The sequence below is a fragment of the Clupea harengus genome, chromosome 16 (assembly GCF_900700415.2).
Source record: "Clupea harengus chromosome 16, Ch_v2.0.2, whole genome shotgun sequence".
In the NCBI taxonomy this organism is placed as follows: domain Eukaryota; kingdom Metazoa; phylum Chordata; class Actinopteri; order Clupeiformes; family Clupeidae; genus Clupea; species Clupea harengus.
The window spans coordinates 3492636-3508855 of record NC_045167.1 but is presented as its reverse complement, the minus strand read 5'-3'; the positions used below and the strand labels follow the sequence as shown (position 1 = coordinate 3508855).

At 44.9% G+C, this 16220-nt stretch overlaps 2 protein-coding genes across 6 annotated transcripts in view; both read right to left on the bottom strand.

The window, feature by feature from the left end:
• Positions 1–6840: 6840 nt before the first annotated feature.
• Positions 6841–11326, bottom strand: dusp12 (dual specificity phosphatase 12). Its single transcript, XM_012823757.3, has 6 exons — positions 10714–11326; positions 10501–10614; positions 10292–10410; positions 9516–9603; positions 9239–9416; positions 6841–7449 (listed from the first exon to the last, which is right to left on the bottom strand). The coding sequence occupies exons 1-6, from the start codon at positions 10962–10964 to the stop codon at positions 7300–7302; spliced, it is 900 nt and encodes a 299-aa protein (XP_012679211.2). The 5' UTR covers positions 10965–11326; the 3' UTR covers positions 6841–7299.
• Positions 11327–12433: 1107 nt separating this feature from the next.
• Positions 12434–16220, bottom strand: part of ldb3b (LIM domain binding 3b) — an 18227-nt gene continuing 14440 nt past the window's right edge. For 2 of the 5 annotated variants that reach the window (XM_031582993.2, XM_031582992.2), the window contains 6 exons: positions 16098–16106; positions 15642–15845; positions 14468–14500; positions 13468–13637; positions 13175–13211; positions 12434–13002 (listed from right to left, as the gene is read on the bottom strand). In XM_031582993.2, the coding sequence (XP_031438853.1) occupies positions 12906–13002; positions 13175–13211; positions 13468–13637; positions 14468–14500; positions 15642–15845; positions 16098–16106 (550 nt within the window). In that variant the 3' untranslated portion in view covers positions 12434–12905. The remainder of the gene's footprint in view (positions 13003–13174; positions 13212–13467; positions 13638–14467; positions 14501–15641; positions 15846–16097; positions 16107–16220) is intronic. The other 3 variants (XM_031582995.2, XM_031582994.2, XM_031582997.2) reach the window with 3 other exon arrangements.

Sequence of the window (16220 nt, the reverse complement as noted above, 5' to 3'; positions counted from 1 at the left end):
AGACAAACAGCGCGAACGTGAACGCGAAGACAAACAGTGCGAATGCGAACGTGAACGGGAAGACAAACAGCGCGAATGCGAACGCGAAGACAGGCAGCGCGAACATGAACGTGAAGACCGCCAGCGTGAACATGAACGCCAGTCTATACGGCATTGTCCCTCAAGTAGTCTATGGATTACGAAACAGTAAAGAGTGCCATACTTCGTACCTATGAGTTAGTGCCTGAGGCGTATCGCCAGCGCTTCCGCCATTATAGGAAGAGTGACCGGCACACGCACATTGAGTTTGCACACGAGAAGGAATGTCTGTTTGATCGTTGGTGTGCCTCACAAAAAGTAGACTCCATGGAGCTGCTCAGGGAGTTAGTCCTCCTTGAAGAATTTAAAAATTGTATTCCTGATGTGCTGGCTACCTATTTGAATGAGCTAAAGGTTACGACACTGGCTCAGGCAGCTGTGTCGGCGGATGAATATGTGGTGACCCACAGAGGCATATATGAGGGTAGATATGGTGTGAATCAGTGTAGCTATAGAGCACCGGAAAAGGGCAGATCGAGGCTTAACCCTGTGTCTCCACCTAGGGGTCCTAGGAATTCACCTGATGTAAAGAGTGATGTGGAATGTTTCTATTGTAAGAAGTCAGGGCACAAAATCTCTGAGTGTCCTTCCCTGAAGGAAAACAAGTTTAAGTCTGTTGGGTTGGTTGTACCATCCAAGAGCAGGGCTCGTGATAACATTCCTGTTGCAGACATCTATACTTGTGACTTTGACCGTAAGAATACAGACTATTCACCCTTTATTACGTTGGGGTCGGTGTCCCTGCCAGGTCATGGTAAAATACCTGTGCGTATTCTCAGGGATACAGGGGCCGCCCAGTCTTTTCTGTTGGAGGGAGTGGTGCCTCTCTCTGAGAAAACTGCTACAGGGACTCATGTGCTGGTAAGAGGCATTGAAATGGGGTTCCTAGATGTACCATTACATACGGTCAGTCTTTCTTCTGGGTTGGTCACAGGGGAGGTGATTGTAGGGGTACGTTCGTCTCTACCTGTGCCTGAGGTGGAGTTTATCCTAGGGAATGATTTGGCTGGGGGAAATGTCTGGGAACATTCCAGAATTGCACCCCCACCAGTTGTAATAAGTGCTCCACTTGTGTCTGAGGGACCAGATGAGTGCTTAAAGAAATGTTCTCATGTTTTCCCTGCTTGTGCCATTACTAGAGCTAGGGCCAAACAGTTATGGGAAGATGAGGATCAAAGCTGTTTAAGCCGTCCTCCTGAGTTGGCCAGTCCAGCTGTGGAAGTGGTGGGAAATGAGTCTGTTTCTCCAGCCGACTGCCAGCCGGGCAAGGAGGGGGTAGAGGACAGTTTAGCAATGGGTTTTGAATCTGACCAGGGAAATACTGAGCATGCAGGGCCAAATAGTGAGCAGGTTGCTGCTGGTCGCTACATGTTAGGGTCTGATGGTGATCGAGTAGACTCTGCTTTAGTGCAGAGCCTCTTCAAGGTTTCTCGTGAGGATCTCATTGGGGAACAGCGAGCAGATGAGAGTATTAACAAGTTGTTTGTGTTAGTGGAGCCTGAGGGAGGTAACCAAGGTGAGAGATCATGGTATCTCTTACAAGAAGAATTATTGAGTCGGAAGTGGATTAGGACAAAAGATGGTTTTAGTGATACTTTTGTACAGGTAGTAGTGCCTGAGAAGTTTAGGAAAGCAGTGTTGGAACTCTCCCATGGAGGAATAGCGGGACACACGGGGGTAGGGAAGACGTATGATCGGGTGACACATAGTTTCTTCTGGCCTGGGTTGAAAAGAGATGTTTCTAAATACATCAAAGAGTGTCATACATGTCAGATGACAGGGAAGCCCAACCAGAAGATACCAGTGGCCCCTTTACAGCCTATTCCTGCTCTGTCCACGCCATTTGAACATCTGCTTGTGGATTGTGTGGGCCCATTGCCCCGTTCACGAGCCGGGCACTGTTATCTTCTAACCATCATGTGTCGGACCACTCGTTATCCGTCTGCGTACCCACTCAGGTCCATTACCTCTCGCTCTATATTAAAGGCTCTCACCAACTTTATGTTCATTTTTGGGATACCACGCGTTATACAGTCAGACCAAGGTACAAATTTTATGTCCAAAGTGTTCGCTAAGGCATTGTGACAGCTCAGAGCCAGACATAACATTTCCAGTGCTTACCACCCGCAGAGTCAGAGGGCTCTTGAAAGATTTCACCAGACCCTTAAAGCACTGTTAAGGTCTTACTGTGTTGAACTGGCCACTGATTGGGAAGAGGGTCTCCCCTGGCTACTGTTGGCTATTCGTGAAGTTGCTCAGGAGAGCATTGGATTTAGTCCAAATGAGCTGGTGTTTGGCCATGTTGTTCGTGGGCCTACAGCCGTCCTGGCTGAAGAATGGAGTACAAGACAGCCTCCTGAGAATGTACTTGACTATGTTAGTGGTTTCCGATACCGCCTCTACCAAGCCTGTGCCGCTGCGAGGAAAGCGCTTGCGAAATCACAATGTAAGATGCAGCGTCTGTTTGACCGAAAGGCAGTGGCTCGGCGTTTTGAGATAGGGGAGCAGCAGGTATTGGCTTTGTTGCCTATCATTAATAGTCCATTCCAGGCCCGTTTTGCTGGCCCCTAGAACATTAAGTGTCTTTCTGATAGGAACTATTTATTAAGTACACCTAACTGGAAAAAGAAGGTACAGGTTTGTCATGTTAACCTTTTGAAAGCATACTTCTCTCCTGTGCCTGTCGGACTGGTCACTCCGCCTGGGTGTCCTCCTGTTACTCGAGGATCTTTGGCAGTGTCGTCTATACGGGACGAAGGAAAGGATAAGTCTGTTGATGATGAAGTTAATGTACCATCTCGGGAAATTACTGAGGGACGGTTGCGAAACTCAGAAATGCGGGCAGAGTTGCCAAAGTATTTAACGCATCTGTCAGTCAAGGAAACGGCTGATATAGTTGGGCTGGTGGAGGCTTTCCCCTCTCTTTTCCCGGATGTACCAAGCCGTACCACTGTCATTGAGCATGACATTGATGTAGGCTCAGCACAGTCTATTAAACAACATGCCTACCGAGTGAATCCCACAAAAAGGGCTGTGTTGCGACAAGAGGTGGAATATTTATTGAAGCATGGTTTGGCTGAGCCCACCTTTAGTGCATGGAGCTCCCCCTGCTTGTTAGTCAGTAAACCAGACGGGACTTACCGGTTCTGTACTGATTACAGGAAGTTAAATTCAGTTAATAAACCTGATTGTTTTCCTCTCCCCCGCATGGATGATTGCGTTGATCGCGTCGGAGCGGCTACTTTCGTAAGTAAATTTGACCTTTTAAAAGGGTATTGGCAAGTACCTTTAACCCAGCGTGCAAAGGAACTGTCCGCTTTTGTTACGCCAGATAACTTTCTACAATACAACGTTATGCCTTTCGGGGTGCGAAATGCGCCTGCCACCTTCCAGCGCCTTATTAACCATGACCTGGCTGGAATGCCTGGGTGCGAGGCGTACTTGGATGATGTGGTATTGTTCAGTTCTACCTGTCAAGAACATCTGGAGCAAATATGGGAGCTCTTCCAACGTTTCTCAAGTGCTAACCTTACCGTTAACCTTGCCAAGTGCGAGTTTGGCAAGGCCACAGTTACCTATTTAGGTAAGGTTGTTGGTCTTGGACAAGTTCGTCCTGTTGGGGCAAAGGTTGAAGCTATTTGCACATTTTCTGTACCTTCAAATCGCCAGGAGCTACGGCGTTTTCTAGGGATGGTGGGTTACTATAGGATATTCTGTCAGAATTTTGCTACGGTTGTCACCCCATTGACGAATCTCCTTAGTTCAAAGGTACCATTTCAGTGGACGGAGGCCTCGCAACAGGCATGAGGCTGCAAAAGCGTTGCTCTTCAGTGCTCCTGTTCTGGCTGCCCCAAGGTTTGAAGAACCATTTGGCTGTTGATGCCAGCGACTACGGTGCTGGTGCTGTAACTCTCCAGCTGGGCTCAGATGGTGTTGAACATCCAGTTTGCTATTTCTCTAGGAAGTTCAACCGACACCAGAGGGTTTATTCCACTGTGGAGAAAGAGGCACTAGCTCTTGTTATGGCAGTACAGTACTTTGAGGTTTATCTAGGTTCTGCCTCTGACTACATTACTGTATACACGGATCACAATCCTCTTGTGTTTATCGACCGCATGAGGAACTCAAATCAACGAATAATGCGCTGGAGTCTTATACTCCAGCCGTATCCTTTACACATAAAATATATTCGAGGAGTAGAGAACATTATTGCCGATGCTCTCTCAAAAGCGTGAATAATTTGTGCCTTGTGACCTGTATTCTCTTTGTTCCCCAAATTTCCTAGGGCCTGGATGCTGGGGGGACTGGAGTCTGCGTAGCGTCACAGAGGGTCGTTCTTTTTCTTTTTTTTGTGTGTTTTTTTTAGGTTTCCTAGGGAAACCTTCTTGGGAGGGAGGTGTTACGACCCACTGCGTCTCTACAGAGGATGCAATGTGCATGCATGGCCTGTAGGACGACTGATGACTGATTAACCACACCTGGCGAGGTGTAAGGAATAAAAGGATCCATGGACACCTGACTCGCTCTCCGGAATACCAACGTCTAAACCCCCTAGACACGTCGCCGTTGTTGTGGAGATTGTAGCTAACTAAATAAATGCGTGCTTTTGTAGTAAACCTTTTCGTTGTCTGCCTCCGTTGTTATGTTGCGGTCACAAGCCGGCCGTTACACAAATCAAATGAAGTTGACCAGACAAAACATGAAAAATCTTGTGTTCATACTGTCTGCAATGAAATACAAGTCAAGGTAAATTTATAAATCACTGCTTTCTTTTTTTATTTGCATTTTCCATACTGTCCCAACTTTTTCTGATTTGGGGTTGTGTTTATATATATATATAGGTGATGCCCAAGAGTGCTGTGGTGCTGTGTTACATAATGGACTTTTAGCAGATGGGATAGATTACATACAAGCATTATAGGTCCAATACAAATATTTATATTTATATATATATATATATATATATATATATTTGTATTATATTTATTTATATATATATATATATATATATAAATATTTGTATTAGACCTATAATGCTTATATGTAATCTATCCCATCTGCTAAAAGTCTATTATGTAACACAGCACCCCAGCACTCTTGGGCATCACCTGACTCAGGCATCATTATTCAATACCACTATGTGTTTACTACTACAAGAAATTGTCCAATCAGTGGATCTGCAGAGATCACCCCACATATGAACTCATGCCTTTGCATGAAAATAGTAGCAAGTTGAAAGCTTCCTTGGCAGAGTTACAGCAGGAAACTATGAGTCATATCTGTAGATAAACTGTTTTGACAGTTACAGTGGGGAAAATAAGTATTTGACCCCCTGCCGATTTCGCAAGTTTGGCCACTTGCAAAGAAATGTGTGATCTATAATTGTAATGGTAGGTCTATTTTAACAGTGATTTGCTGTTTGGTAGGGGTTCCAATACTTATTTTCCGCGACAAATGCAAATCAATTCATAACTGTTATAAAATGCAGTTTTCTGGATGTTTTTGTTAATATTTGTCTCTCTAGGTGTCTAGACCTACCATTTCAATTGGTCACACCAATATTTTAAGCCTAGTCCTGAGTATTAGCCCTGATGTGGTGGAGGTGTTTATTACAAAACAATAGACAGACCGTGTAACAGAGTGGAACCTGACAGTGTCTGAAGGAGGGGGAGTAATCGAGGGCTACACAGTGCACACAAAGGGGGAAGACATGCGTACCAGATGAAAATGGAAAAAACCATCTGGTATGCAGGCTACACATAGCAGCAGGATGTGTCCCATATAATAAGGTGGCACGCGATAGGCCTTGAGCAATGCCAGTTCCAGGGTGATGGGGAAAGTAAGGTTTGGTCTCCTTACTTGGGTCACTGAGTCATACAATGTGTACAAAACCATGCAAGCAATGCTACAGAAAGCTTTTGAAATGCAGCCTTCAAGCTTTTCTTCTTAAAAGTCACATCCATATGACTGTAAATCCATCCACCACCTGATCACCACATGCATGCATGCATTAAATGCAGCACGCGTCTGTAGTTTGTTTGTTTTGTTTGTTGCTTTGTCACAGCGGCAGCCGGGCACCTGATGTCACCGCAGCGGTGCTCACATTGGTTGTGTGACACACAGTATCACAGTCGTATATGCAGCGGAGGGTAGCGCACGCTCGACAAGGGGCATGTCAGCATCGGTGGCACTGTTTCAGGGTGTCTCCGTTTCTGACATCTGTTCTGCCAGAAATTCTGATAGGCTCCAGAGATGTTCAGTGGATCTGAATGTACAATGTGAGTTTTGGGAATTATAGGGAAATAAAATATTGTACTACGTGTACTATATAACATCGTTCATGTGTGCATATTGAACCGTAGGGGTGTTCTGAACGGTTCAACGACATATCCTGTCCTGTTGCATCCAGGGTTGTGTCCACCAGACATTTAAGTTTTGTGACAAAAACAAAGCTCCAACATTCTCTCCCCTCAACAAAGGTTGTTTCGATACTTGTTTTCGATACTATTCAACAAAACATTCTGACAAAACAGATTCATCGCATAATCTTCTCTAATTGGACAACTGGGTTTCATATGGAAAAGCATCCTCATTTTTACAACTTTAATCACATCATTTTCATCCATTTCTTGAAAATTCTAAGATGCCACTGAACCTTTCTACAAACAATGTGATAGTGAGGTCAGCATTCATAGATTAAGTAAATAATTACAAATATAGCAAATACAGTTAAAGTAGCCCACAGAGGAAGGACAACATATATTTTTTTCCCCCAGATGTTGTACATTTATTTATACAAAATCTTTTTTTACAATCATTTTGCAATACAGTCTGCATTTTGGGGATTTTTCATAGTTTGAGAGTGTACGTGGTGTTGCGTCAGTGTGGTACGCAGCCTGTGTCATGCCTTTACTGACCCCTTGGGATTGTTCATTATACTGCATTAAATTCAATCAGAAAAAACAGGAGAATGGATTAATTTATAGGACATTTAGGAACAGATCTGGTAAGGTGGAAATTGTAGTAGTAAAAACCTATGAAAAAACAGCATGATTTTATCAATGATGATCACACCTGAAGAGATGTTTGTCCTCCATGAAAAAACATTTTCCCAATCAAGTTCAAACATGGTATTTATATTCACTCTTGCGTCTTGCAAACGTGTGATTTTAAAATTACATCTTCAGAGCCAGACAGGCACTGACACAGTTTCCCAAGCCATCACTTCAGAGCAGATATATTGACGTGTTTGATTTCGTCCACTCTGTTCTTGTGCATCTGGAAGGCCGGGCTCACCCAGCGACCACAGGAGCACTGCTCCCCATACCAGTTAAAGGAGCCCAGTTTGGAGCTGCACTTTGGACACAAGAGCTGAAACAGACATGGACACAAAAGACAGGGAATTCACCTTTCTTTGTCCTCATTCACACTACTAGTCATCATCTATGGGAATACTGTTAACATGTCACAGATGTCTGTGGCTGTTACACAACAATGTTTGTATCCAATTTGAAGACTACAGATTACAGTGCAGGGCAGGACCGATTGGACCAGAGTCTTTAACGCCTTTACCCTCAGACACTGGGTAGCCTAACACTATGGGCAGATTGGACCAGCGTCTTATCGCCTTAACCCTCATACACTGGGTAGCCTAACACTATGGGCAGATTGGACCAGCGTCTTATCGCCTTAACCCTCAGACCCCGGGTAGCCTAACACTATGGGCAGATTGGACCAGTGTCTTTAAGGCCTTAACCCTCAGACACTGGGTAGCCTAACACTATGGGCAGATTGGACCAGTGTCTTTAAGGCCTTAACCCTCAGACACTGGGTAGCCTAACACTATGGGCAGATTGGACCAGTGTCTTTAAGGCCTTAACCCTCAGACACTGGGTAGCCTAACACTATGGGCAGATTGGACCAGTGTCTTTAAGGCCTTAACCCTCAGACACTGGGTAGCCTAACACTATGGGCAGATTTGACCAGTGTCTTTAACGCCTTAACCCTCAGACACTGGGTAGCCTAACACTATGGGCAGATTGGACCAGTGTCTTTAAGGCCTTAACCCTCAGACACTGGGTAGCCTAACACTATGGGCAGATTGGACCAGTGTCTTTAAGGCCTTAACCCTCAGACCCCGGGTAGCCTAACACTATGGGCAGATTGGACCAGTGTCTTTAAGGCCTTAACCCTCAGACACTGGGTAGCCTAACACTATGGGCAGATTGGACCAGTGTCTTTAAGGCCTTAACCCTCAGACACTGGGTAGCCTAACACTATGGGCAGATTGGACCAGTGTCTTTAAGGCCTTAACCCTCAGACACTGGGTAGCCTAACACTATGGGCAGATTTGACCAGTGTCTTTAACGCCTTAACCCTCAGACACTGGGTAGCCTAACACTATGGGCAGATTGGACCAGTGTCTTTAAGGCCTTAACCCTCAGACACTGGGTAGCCTAACACTATGGGCAGATTGGACCAGTGTCTTTAAGGCCTTAACCCTCAGACCCCGGGTAGCCTAACACTATGGGCAGATTGGACCAGTGTCTTTAAGGCCTTAACCCTCAGACACTGGGTAGCCTAACACTATGGGCAGATTGGACCAGTGTCTTTAACGCCTTAACCCTCAGACACTGGGTAGCCTAACACTATGGGCAGATTGGACCAGTGTCTTTAACGCCTTAACCCTCAGACACTGGGTAGCCTAACACTATGGGTTGGACTTTCTCCCTGAGGATGAGGATCTCGTCACAGCTCAGAATGTAAATATGAACTAATGAACTAATTTAATTCATACATACTATGCTTTTGCAGGATCACAACATTTTATTTAATGTAGGCTAATAGGTCTCAATGTCATGAAGTATATTTGGTAATCCTAGAATAAGATCACAAGCTATATTCTAAATAATGCTTCTTAATAATGTCTTAACTCTTCTTTTAAAAAATGCCAATATAACACAATAGAAGCGTTGTTTATGCCATGTTTATACCAACATAAACACAACACAAGCATTATTATTCTCAATTATACTGCATCTATTTTTTTCTCTCATGAACTGAAAGCGAACTGTACAGAAGGAATTACACAGCCCATTTTACAACTGTGTGGTGCAGTATATTTGAATTATTGATGAAGCCAGAGGCGATGCTAAATTACCTGCCCATCCAACACTCCCAGCAGTGCGTCCTCCATCCACCGCACTGGTTCGATAAAGTAGGAGGTGCAGCCTGCGTGGTGTCCAGAGCCAGGGCCTGCAGTCTTCTTGTGTGGGAAGGCAGCCGGGCCGCTCCCCACCTCATGGCTGAGGACACTGGAGCCACAGAAGAGTGTACGTCTAGATGGGGCCAAAAACACGACGGTGAGTCCCATAGCAGACAAGAGACTGACTGGAGACTGACTGTATTGTTACTTGCAGGGGGATGGGATACATTACCTGCACTTTCTACATCTGTAGGAAATCTCTGTGCTTTGGATTTGCCCAGGATCTGCAGCAAAGACTTCTTTTGGCAAATCTTTCAGATCTGGAGAGGTGAATACCAATAGTTTACAGCTCGATTCTCTACTCACTGCCAACATTTTTCTTATGGCAAATAACTTTTCTGACATCACAACTTTTCTGCATCATAACATATGAAACTAGAAAATGCATTTCCTGAAGGAAATACCAGTGCATGAAATGCAAAAGTTAAGAAAGGAAGAAGAAAAGAAAGGAAAGAAGAATGAAGAAAGGAAAGAAGAGTGGAAGAAGGGAAGAAGAGAGAGTGAAAATATTGAAAGAAGGAGAGAAAATGGAGTGAAGCAGAGAGATGGAGTGTGAGAGGGATAGAGAGAAAAAAAAGTAGAGAATGGAAGGTGTCTCTTAATGTTCCTAGTTACAGTTGAATTGAGAGGGACAGAGAGAAGAGGTCCCTTGGAACCTTGGCGCAGGTGTCAGTGAAGCACAGGTGCAAGCCAGTTTAAAGACCCTATTATGATGTCATAATGGCTCAATGGGAGAAATTGTATTCGTTTTTCTTTAATATTTTAAAAAGTATAACGTTTGAACGAAGTTTCTAAGTTAAGCGGTTCGAGCTGAATTAAGCGCAGAAGTTCGGTACAAAGAATAATAAGAAGTATAAGAAACGAAGGAATAGCAATACAGGGCATTTCATCCACTGTAATAATGCATAATTCAGCACTGGTAGCACAAGAGGAGAATTGGTATAATACCTGTGTATCGTTCTGTGAGATTTTGAAGTCTGAACTGCTTGTATTGCGGGGAGCAGAAATCCACTTCGCATCCAAACGACTCGTACAATGTTAACTGGTCCAGAAAATTCTCGTTTATCCTAAAAGTTTGACATTGCGCCTCATTAAAATGCGCTGTGGCAAACATCACATACTTAATGTGATATCAGACATGGAAAAAACTGACTTACTTCACATCAGATTTAATATGAATGAGTTTACTCTGAGCTTCTTTAAGAGTTATCCTGTGTGTTTTCATGAGGTATGCGGTGACCACTGCAGCACTCCGACTTTGCCCTGCATGACTGTAACAAATGATAGCCTATTAAATCACGTGCATCAATGCAAACCCAAGCATCTGTGTACCGATAATCACCATTTCAATCCACAAAAAGACACCTTACCAGTGAACAAGTACCGAAAACGAAGCTTGCTTCCCGGCTTCAACAAATTCAACACACTCATCCAATTTACTGAGAAGATCAGTGGACGAATCGTCAAGGGCCCTAACATATTTGGTAATGAACTGAGTTGGCAAAGCTACTTGTTCGGAGTCCACAGTGAGAACATGAGTGATTCCCACACTCGATAATTTTGTCAAGTCTTTGACGTCCGAGGCGGCCCCGATGTAGAGACCAGATTCAACCAAAATCATGCTTATGAGAACAACGACGACATACGACCGAATCACTTAACATTCAGTTTTCGTTTGTGATAAATTCATGGGCAAGTTCCGAATACAATGTCCCACCACGAGTGTCAGGGTTTGTTGATGTCCTTCGTCTTTGCAGTCCGGACATAAACAAATGTAGAGAAAGTCGGTTCCGAGTAGATTTTCTTGACGTTTACGGGAAGACGTAAAAATGGTAGATCTAAAACATATTCCTCGTATCCTTTCAGTTTGGCTCATAGCGCATTCGTTTTGCACATCTACATTTATTTACGTCGTAGTGGTTTTACACACTTTTTTTTTACTGTTGGTTCTGTGCTGCAAGAGGCATAGCTGTCAGACCCAAGAGTCTAGTATACAGTCGATGGTCAGACCTTAAACGCCGACTCTAGATGGCAGCAATGGACTCTTCTGACATGAACACTCTCGCTAATGGAGTAGAAAAAAAGATTACTGGACCTATTTCCTGGCCTCTGGTACTAAAATGTTACTGAGTTCCGGCTTCAGCTTCGGTGTGGGTGGATTGTGATTAAATGAAATAAGCATAGTCAGAAAACCCTGACTAACCTTGCAATAGGTTAAGTTGACGTCAGGGTACTTAAGCCTCATCAATCTAGATGATTGTACACACTATTCACTGATAGCTGTAGGCCATATATATCATGGGCAGATAATGGAAAATAGCTTCCATGACAAGAGCTGCTGTCATGCACAGCTCTAAACTTTTCAATTCTGTGCAGAGGAATGTAAGCTTCTTTGACAGGAATTTGGCCAAATGCTGATGCAGCAGGGCCTTCCTGCTGGCAGGGCACTTTTTCATCACTCAGAAGAAGTTCTGTGAAGAGCAGCAAACTTTTGAGAGAGAGAAAGAGAGAACCCCCTGTAGGACTAACTCTTGTGTAGTTAAGCCAGACACTTTCAGGATGATCCGCAGGGGTATAGCAGATTATTTTCCCTTTGGTCAACTGTGCCACAAATGAAGAGTTCTGCAGTCTTATGAGCTGACTGCTGTGCCACTGGCCGACCGTAGTTCCTCTTTCCTCTGACACCAATCACAGCTCAAAGTGCAGGCAGTGGACTAAGATAGATGTGTTCTTACAGAAGTGTCTTCAAAATATGAGGAAAAATTAGAATCCAGAATTGCTTTTAATGAAATTGTATTAGTTGAGGTTTATAGAGTGCTATTTATGAGTTTAATAAAGAATATGCTTAGGCTGGTAGTGCAGTTAGACAAAGCCTTTTCCAAGAGCTATTGCTAAATAATTCCCCATAAGTCTGATATGTTTTAAAGAAAGGATTTTATTTATATATATTTTATTCACATTAACAATAGTACATTTGTTAAGGTGTGTGTGTGTGGTGAGTGTGAGGGGTGTGTGTGCTCATGTGTGTATGTGTGTGTGGTGAGTGTGAGGGGGGTGGTGTTCATGTGTGTGAGTGTGTGTGTGGGGGGGGGTCGTGTGAGTGTGTGTGTGTGTGGTGAGTGTGTGTGTGTGTGTGGTGAGTGTGAGGGTGTGTGTGTGAAGGTCAGAAAGTTGTGTTACAGGTGTAGAGTATCATTTTCAGCATTTCCCCTTCTGACTTTGTCTTTGTACATCAACAATAACTTTCATTGTCAGGAGGAAACAGCACAAGCAAAACAAAAACAAACAAACGAACAAACAATTCTACGAAAAGTGAAAACAAGTGAAAGTGAAAGCTGCCACTACAGGTGGAGCAGTGCATGAGACACATGGGAGTATGAACAGCACACACAGAATGGGAGCCGGTTCCCCTATGGGCTACAGTCTACCAGTCCAACTCACAACCCAGACAGTAAGTTAGATTGCTCCTCTCCTCCGCCACCTGTCCTTCTCCTCCCTCCCTCGCTCCCTCCCTCCCTGCCTCAGCCAGGGTCTGGCCATGGGGACGGCCAGAAGGTCCTGCTCACTCCTGGACATTGAGGATCTGTGCAGAGAGGCCAGTGTGCCAGTTCTTCAGTTTAGCGAATCGGGGGCCTTTCACCTCGGTCTCAAACTTCTCCCTGTGCAAGGTAATCAGAAAGGCATGATTGGGTTATGGATATTTTAGAAATATTTTCGAAAAAAGTTTGGGAATCATTATCCTAGAAATGACACAGTGTACATTCTCTACAGGTGATGTTAGCACCTGTCCCCTGAGACAGGAGACTGTGGCACACCACAGGTTTGCTGTACCTCGATTTCCTCAGAGCTTCCTCATCTGGGTCTTGCACTGTGACGAAAAGGGAATGTGAGAAAAAAAACTGTAACATTCCTGAAAACTGGATTAGATCTAATTTAGGTGACAATTCCATTCAGGTCATATGGACTTTCTCACAGAGGACACAGAATACACACTGTGTTTATATTCACCTTCAGCAGCTTTTTATTGCAACATAAGGATACATCTAGCCATTGATTAGAGAGAGGAGAGGAGAGGATAGGAGAGGAGGAGAGGAAAGGAGAGGAGAGATGAGAAGTGGACTCACTGTATTCGGTCCCTGTGAGATGGGCAAGCATACGGAAGGACTTGGACTGCAGGTTGGCTGCACGGCGGGCCCACTCAGACATCTCCATAGGGTCCCTGTCCTCTGGCTTAATATTGGCCTGGTACACTGGGGAAGCACTGTCTACCTGGGAGTCTTTAACAGGGAGTGTGCTAAAGAGAGAGAGAGGAACAGAAAGAGGGAGAAAGAGAGAGAGAGAGAAGTGTAAGTATATCAGTCTGCTGTGGAAATTCACTGATTTATAAATGTATTTAAGTTAAGATCACGTAATGTCCTAATTGTGGACTTAATTAAAGAGTGCCATGTCAAGTGATTATTGTACATTATAATTGCTACGTCTGTTGTGTTGAGAGTTCTAAAAGCCATATTTAAAGTAAAAGATCCGAGTGCAATGCTGACGGAATGCTAAATATCATAACCATTTGCAAGTTGCTGGATGTAATGCACAGTATACACAGTAACTCCAGATACAAAAACGGAACACATATTCTTCAAAAGGAGAAGCCTGTGGATTTGCGGTCTGGACAGCAAAGTAAGCTTCATTTTTGTGCCTGATTGTAAGATGTAATGATGCCATTGATTTTATTGTCTAGCTGCTTTAATGTCAGTGCATTCATGATGCATCTCTTTTTGTTGTTGTCATGGCATCTAATCCAGTTCTAATCAGAGTGTTTTTAACAAAGCCCATCCATCAGTCTGTAGAGTGAACTCCTGTCTATCAGTGTGATTGAAAGTAATTCACTAGAAGGTGTGTATATTTCATTATGTTCAATAGCTTCAATAGAATCTTTCCGCTGGTTTCCATGGCCTGTGGGCCTCCAGCTGTGAGTGATTTACCTCTGGAATACTCCTGTCACAGACACAGATGCTGTATGGAGATGGGTGTGCATGCAGGTGAGATGGACCAGGAGATGGGCATGGAGATGGGCATGGACAGGCAGCTAGGTGGGCATGGAGCTGAGACGGCTGTGGGTTTACTTACGCAAAGCCAGATCCAGGAGCTGTCTCCTCATCACTGACCGTCATGAGATGAGCCGGGGGTGGATGAGGTGTGGATGAGGTGGATGAGGTGGGGTAGGGGAGGGAAGAGGGGGAAGAGGGGGAAGGGGAACGAGGAGTTGGGGTGGCGTGGTGGGGGGTGAATGAGTGAAGTGGGGTGTTGAGATTGAGTGGTGGAGGGTGTTGAGATTGAGTGGTGGTGTGTGAATGAGTGAAGCGGGGTGTTGAGATTGAGTGGTGTGGGGTGATGAAGGGGTGGTGTGTGAATGAGTGAAGTGGGGTGTTGAGATTGAGTGGTGGTGTGTGAATGAGTGAAGCGGGGTGTTGAGATTGAGTGGTGGAGGGTGTTGAGATTGAGTGGTGGTGTGTGAATGAGTGAAGCGGGGCGTTGAGATTGAGTGGTGGTGTGTGAATGAGTGAAGCGGGGCGTTGAGATTGAGTGGTGGTGTGTGAATGAGTGAAGCGGGGTGTTGAGATTGAGTGGTGGTGTGTGGATGGGGAAAACAGAAATCAAAAGGAAAAGCAGGGATGAGGTCGATACAGACAACAATACAAACGCTCAGAACCTAACCACAGGGGAGGCCAGCCATCCCGTATCTACACACACCTTTCTCTAAGCAAGTCTACTGAAAAACTGACCATTTCGATTTGCAGGCCACAAATATTCATACAACTATGGACTACAGAACCTACAGCACAGCTTATTGTCATCATTTACCGTCTGCAATAATGTCATTCTAACTCACACAATGGAACTCCCCTCCCCTCCCCTCCCCTCCTAACTGGCACCTGACTAGCGCTTAACTTGCACTTCAGCAGTTACATTCCTGCACTTCTTTTTCCTTTTTTCTAGGTCGTTGTTTTTCTAATTCTCATGTAAAGTAGTATTTATTGTTACACCATGCTTTTTATTGCTCTTAGCTTGACTGTTCTCTCCCTTGTACGTCGCTTTGGACAAAAGCGTCTGCTAAATGACTAAATGTGAATGGAATGCAAACTGTAGCATGGCAAATGCGTACCCCCCCTAGGCCAGAGGTAGGCAGAACAGGAGAGATCTGTAGGTCTACGTGGCCAGAGCCATTGGGCACTACACCTGGCTGAATGAGCGCACACTCTGTGGATGGGAGGAGGCGTGAGTTTGGTTGAGAGGCACGTACCTCATTCCCTCGTTGCCTTTGGCCTGTGCCTGGCCAGCAATGGCGTCCATGATGGCGTCCTGTGAGTACATACTGATAGGGGTGTTGTACTGCGCGTGGACGATGGTGGCCTTGCCTCCGGGCCCTTTCACCTCAATGGGCTTGTGGGTGGAGAGGGCGGAGTCCTTCAGCGCGATTGGGTTGAAGCTGGGGACATACGCTTGGCTGTGAGTTGCAGGAAGTAGTGGTGCCCAGGGGTGGCGTTTAGCAAGGGGTGATGTGAGATAGTTATAGGGGGTTTCCACACAGGGAGGTGATGAGGAGGAGGAGGAGGAGGAGGAGGAAGAGAGGAGAAGAGAAAGGAGTGAAACTGGGGGGCAGGGATGGGGAATGTTAGAGGGAAGGAGCTTTGGGAAAGCCACATTAATTGGTCTGCATTTTAAGGGGTCGTGCACACACACTTCAAGACACACTTACTTTGATGGACTGAAAAACAAAAGAAGACAAAGGCATGTGTGATCATTCAACATGGCCAGATGGGGGTGCTGTTGTGCAATGGGATGAAGTGAGCTCAAAGGAAGGTGTTGGATATATGGACAT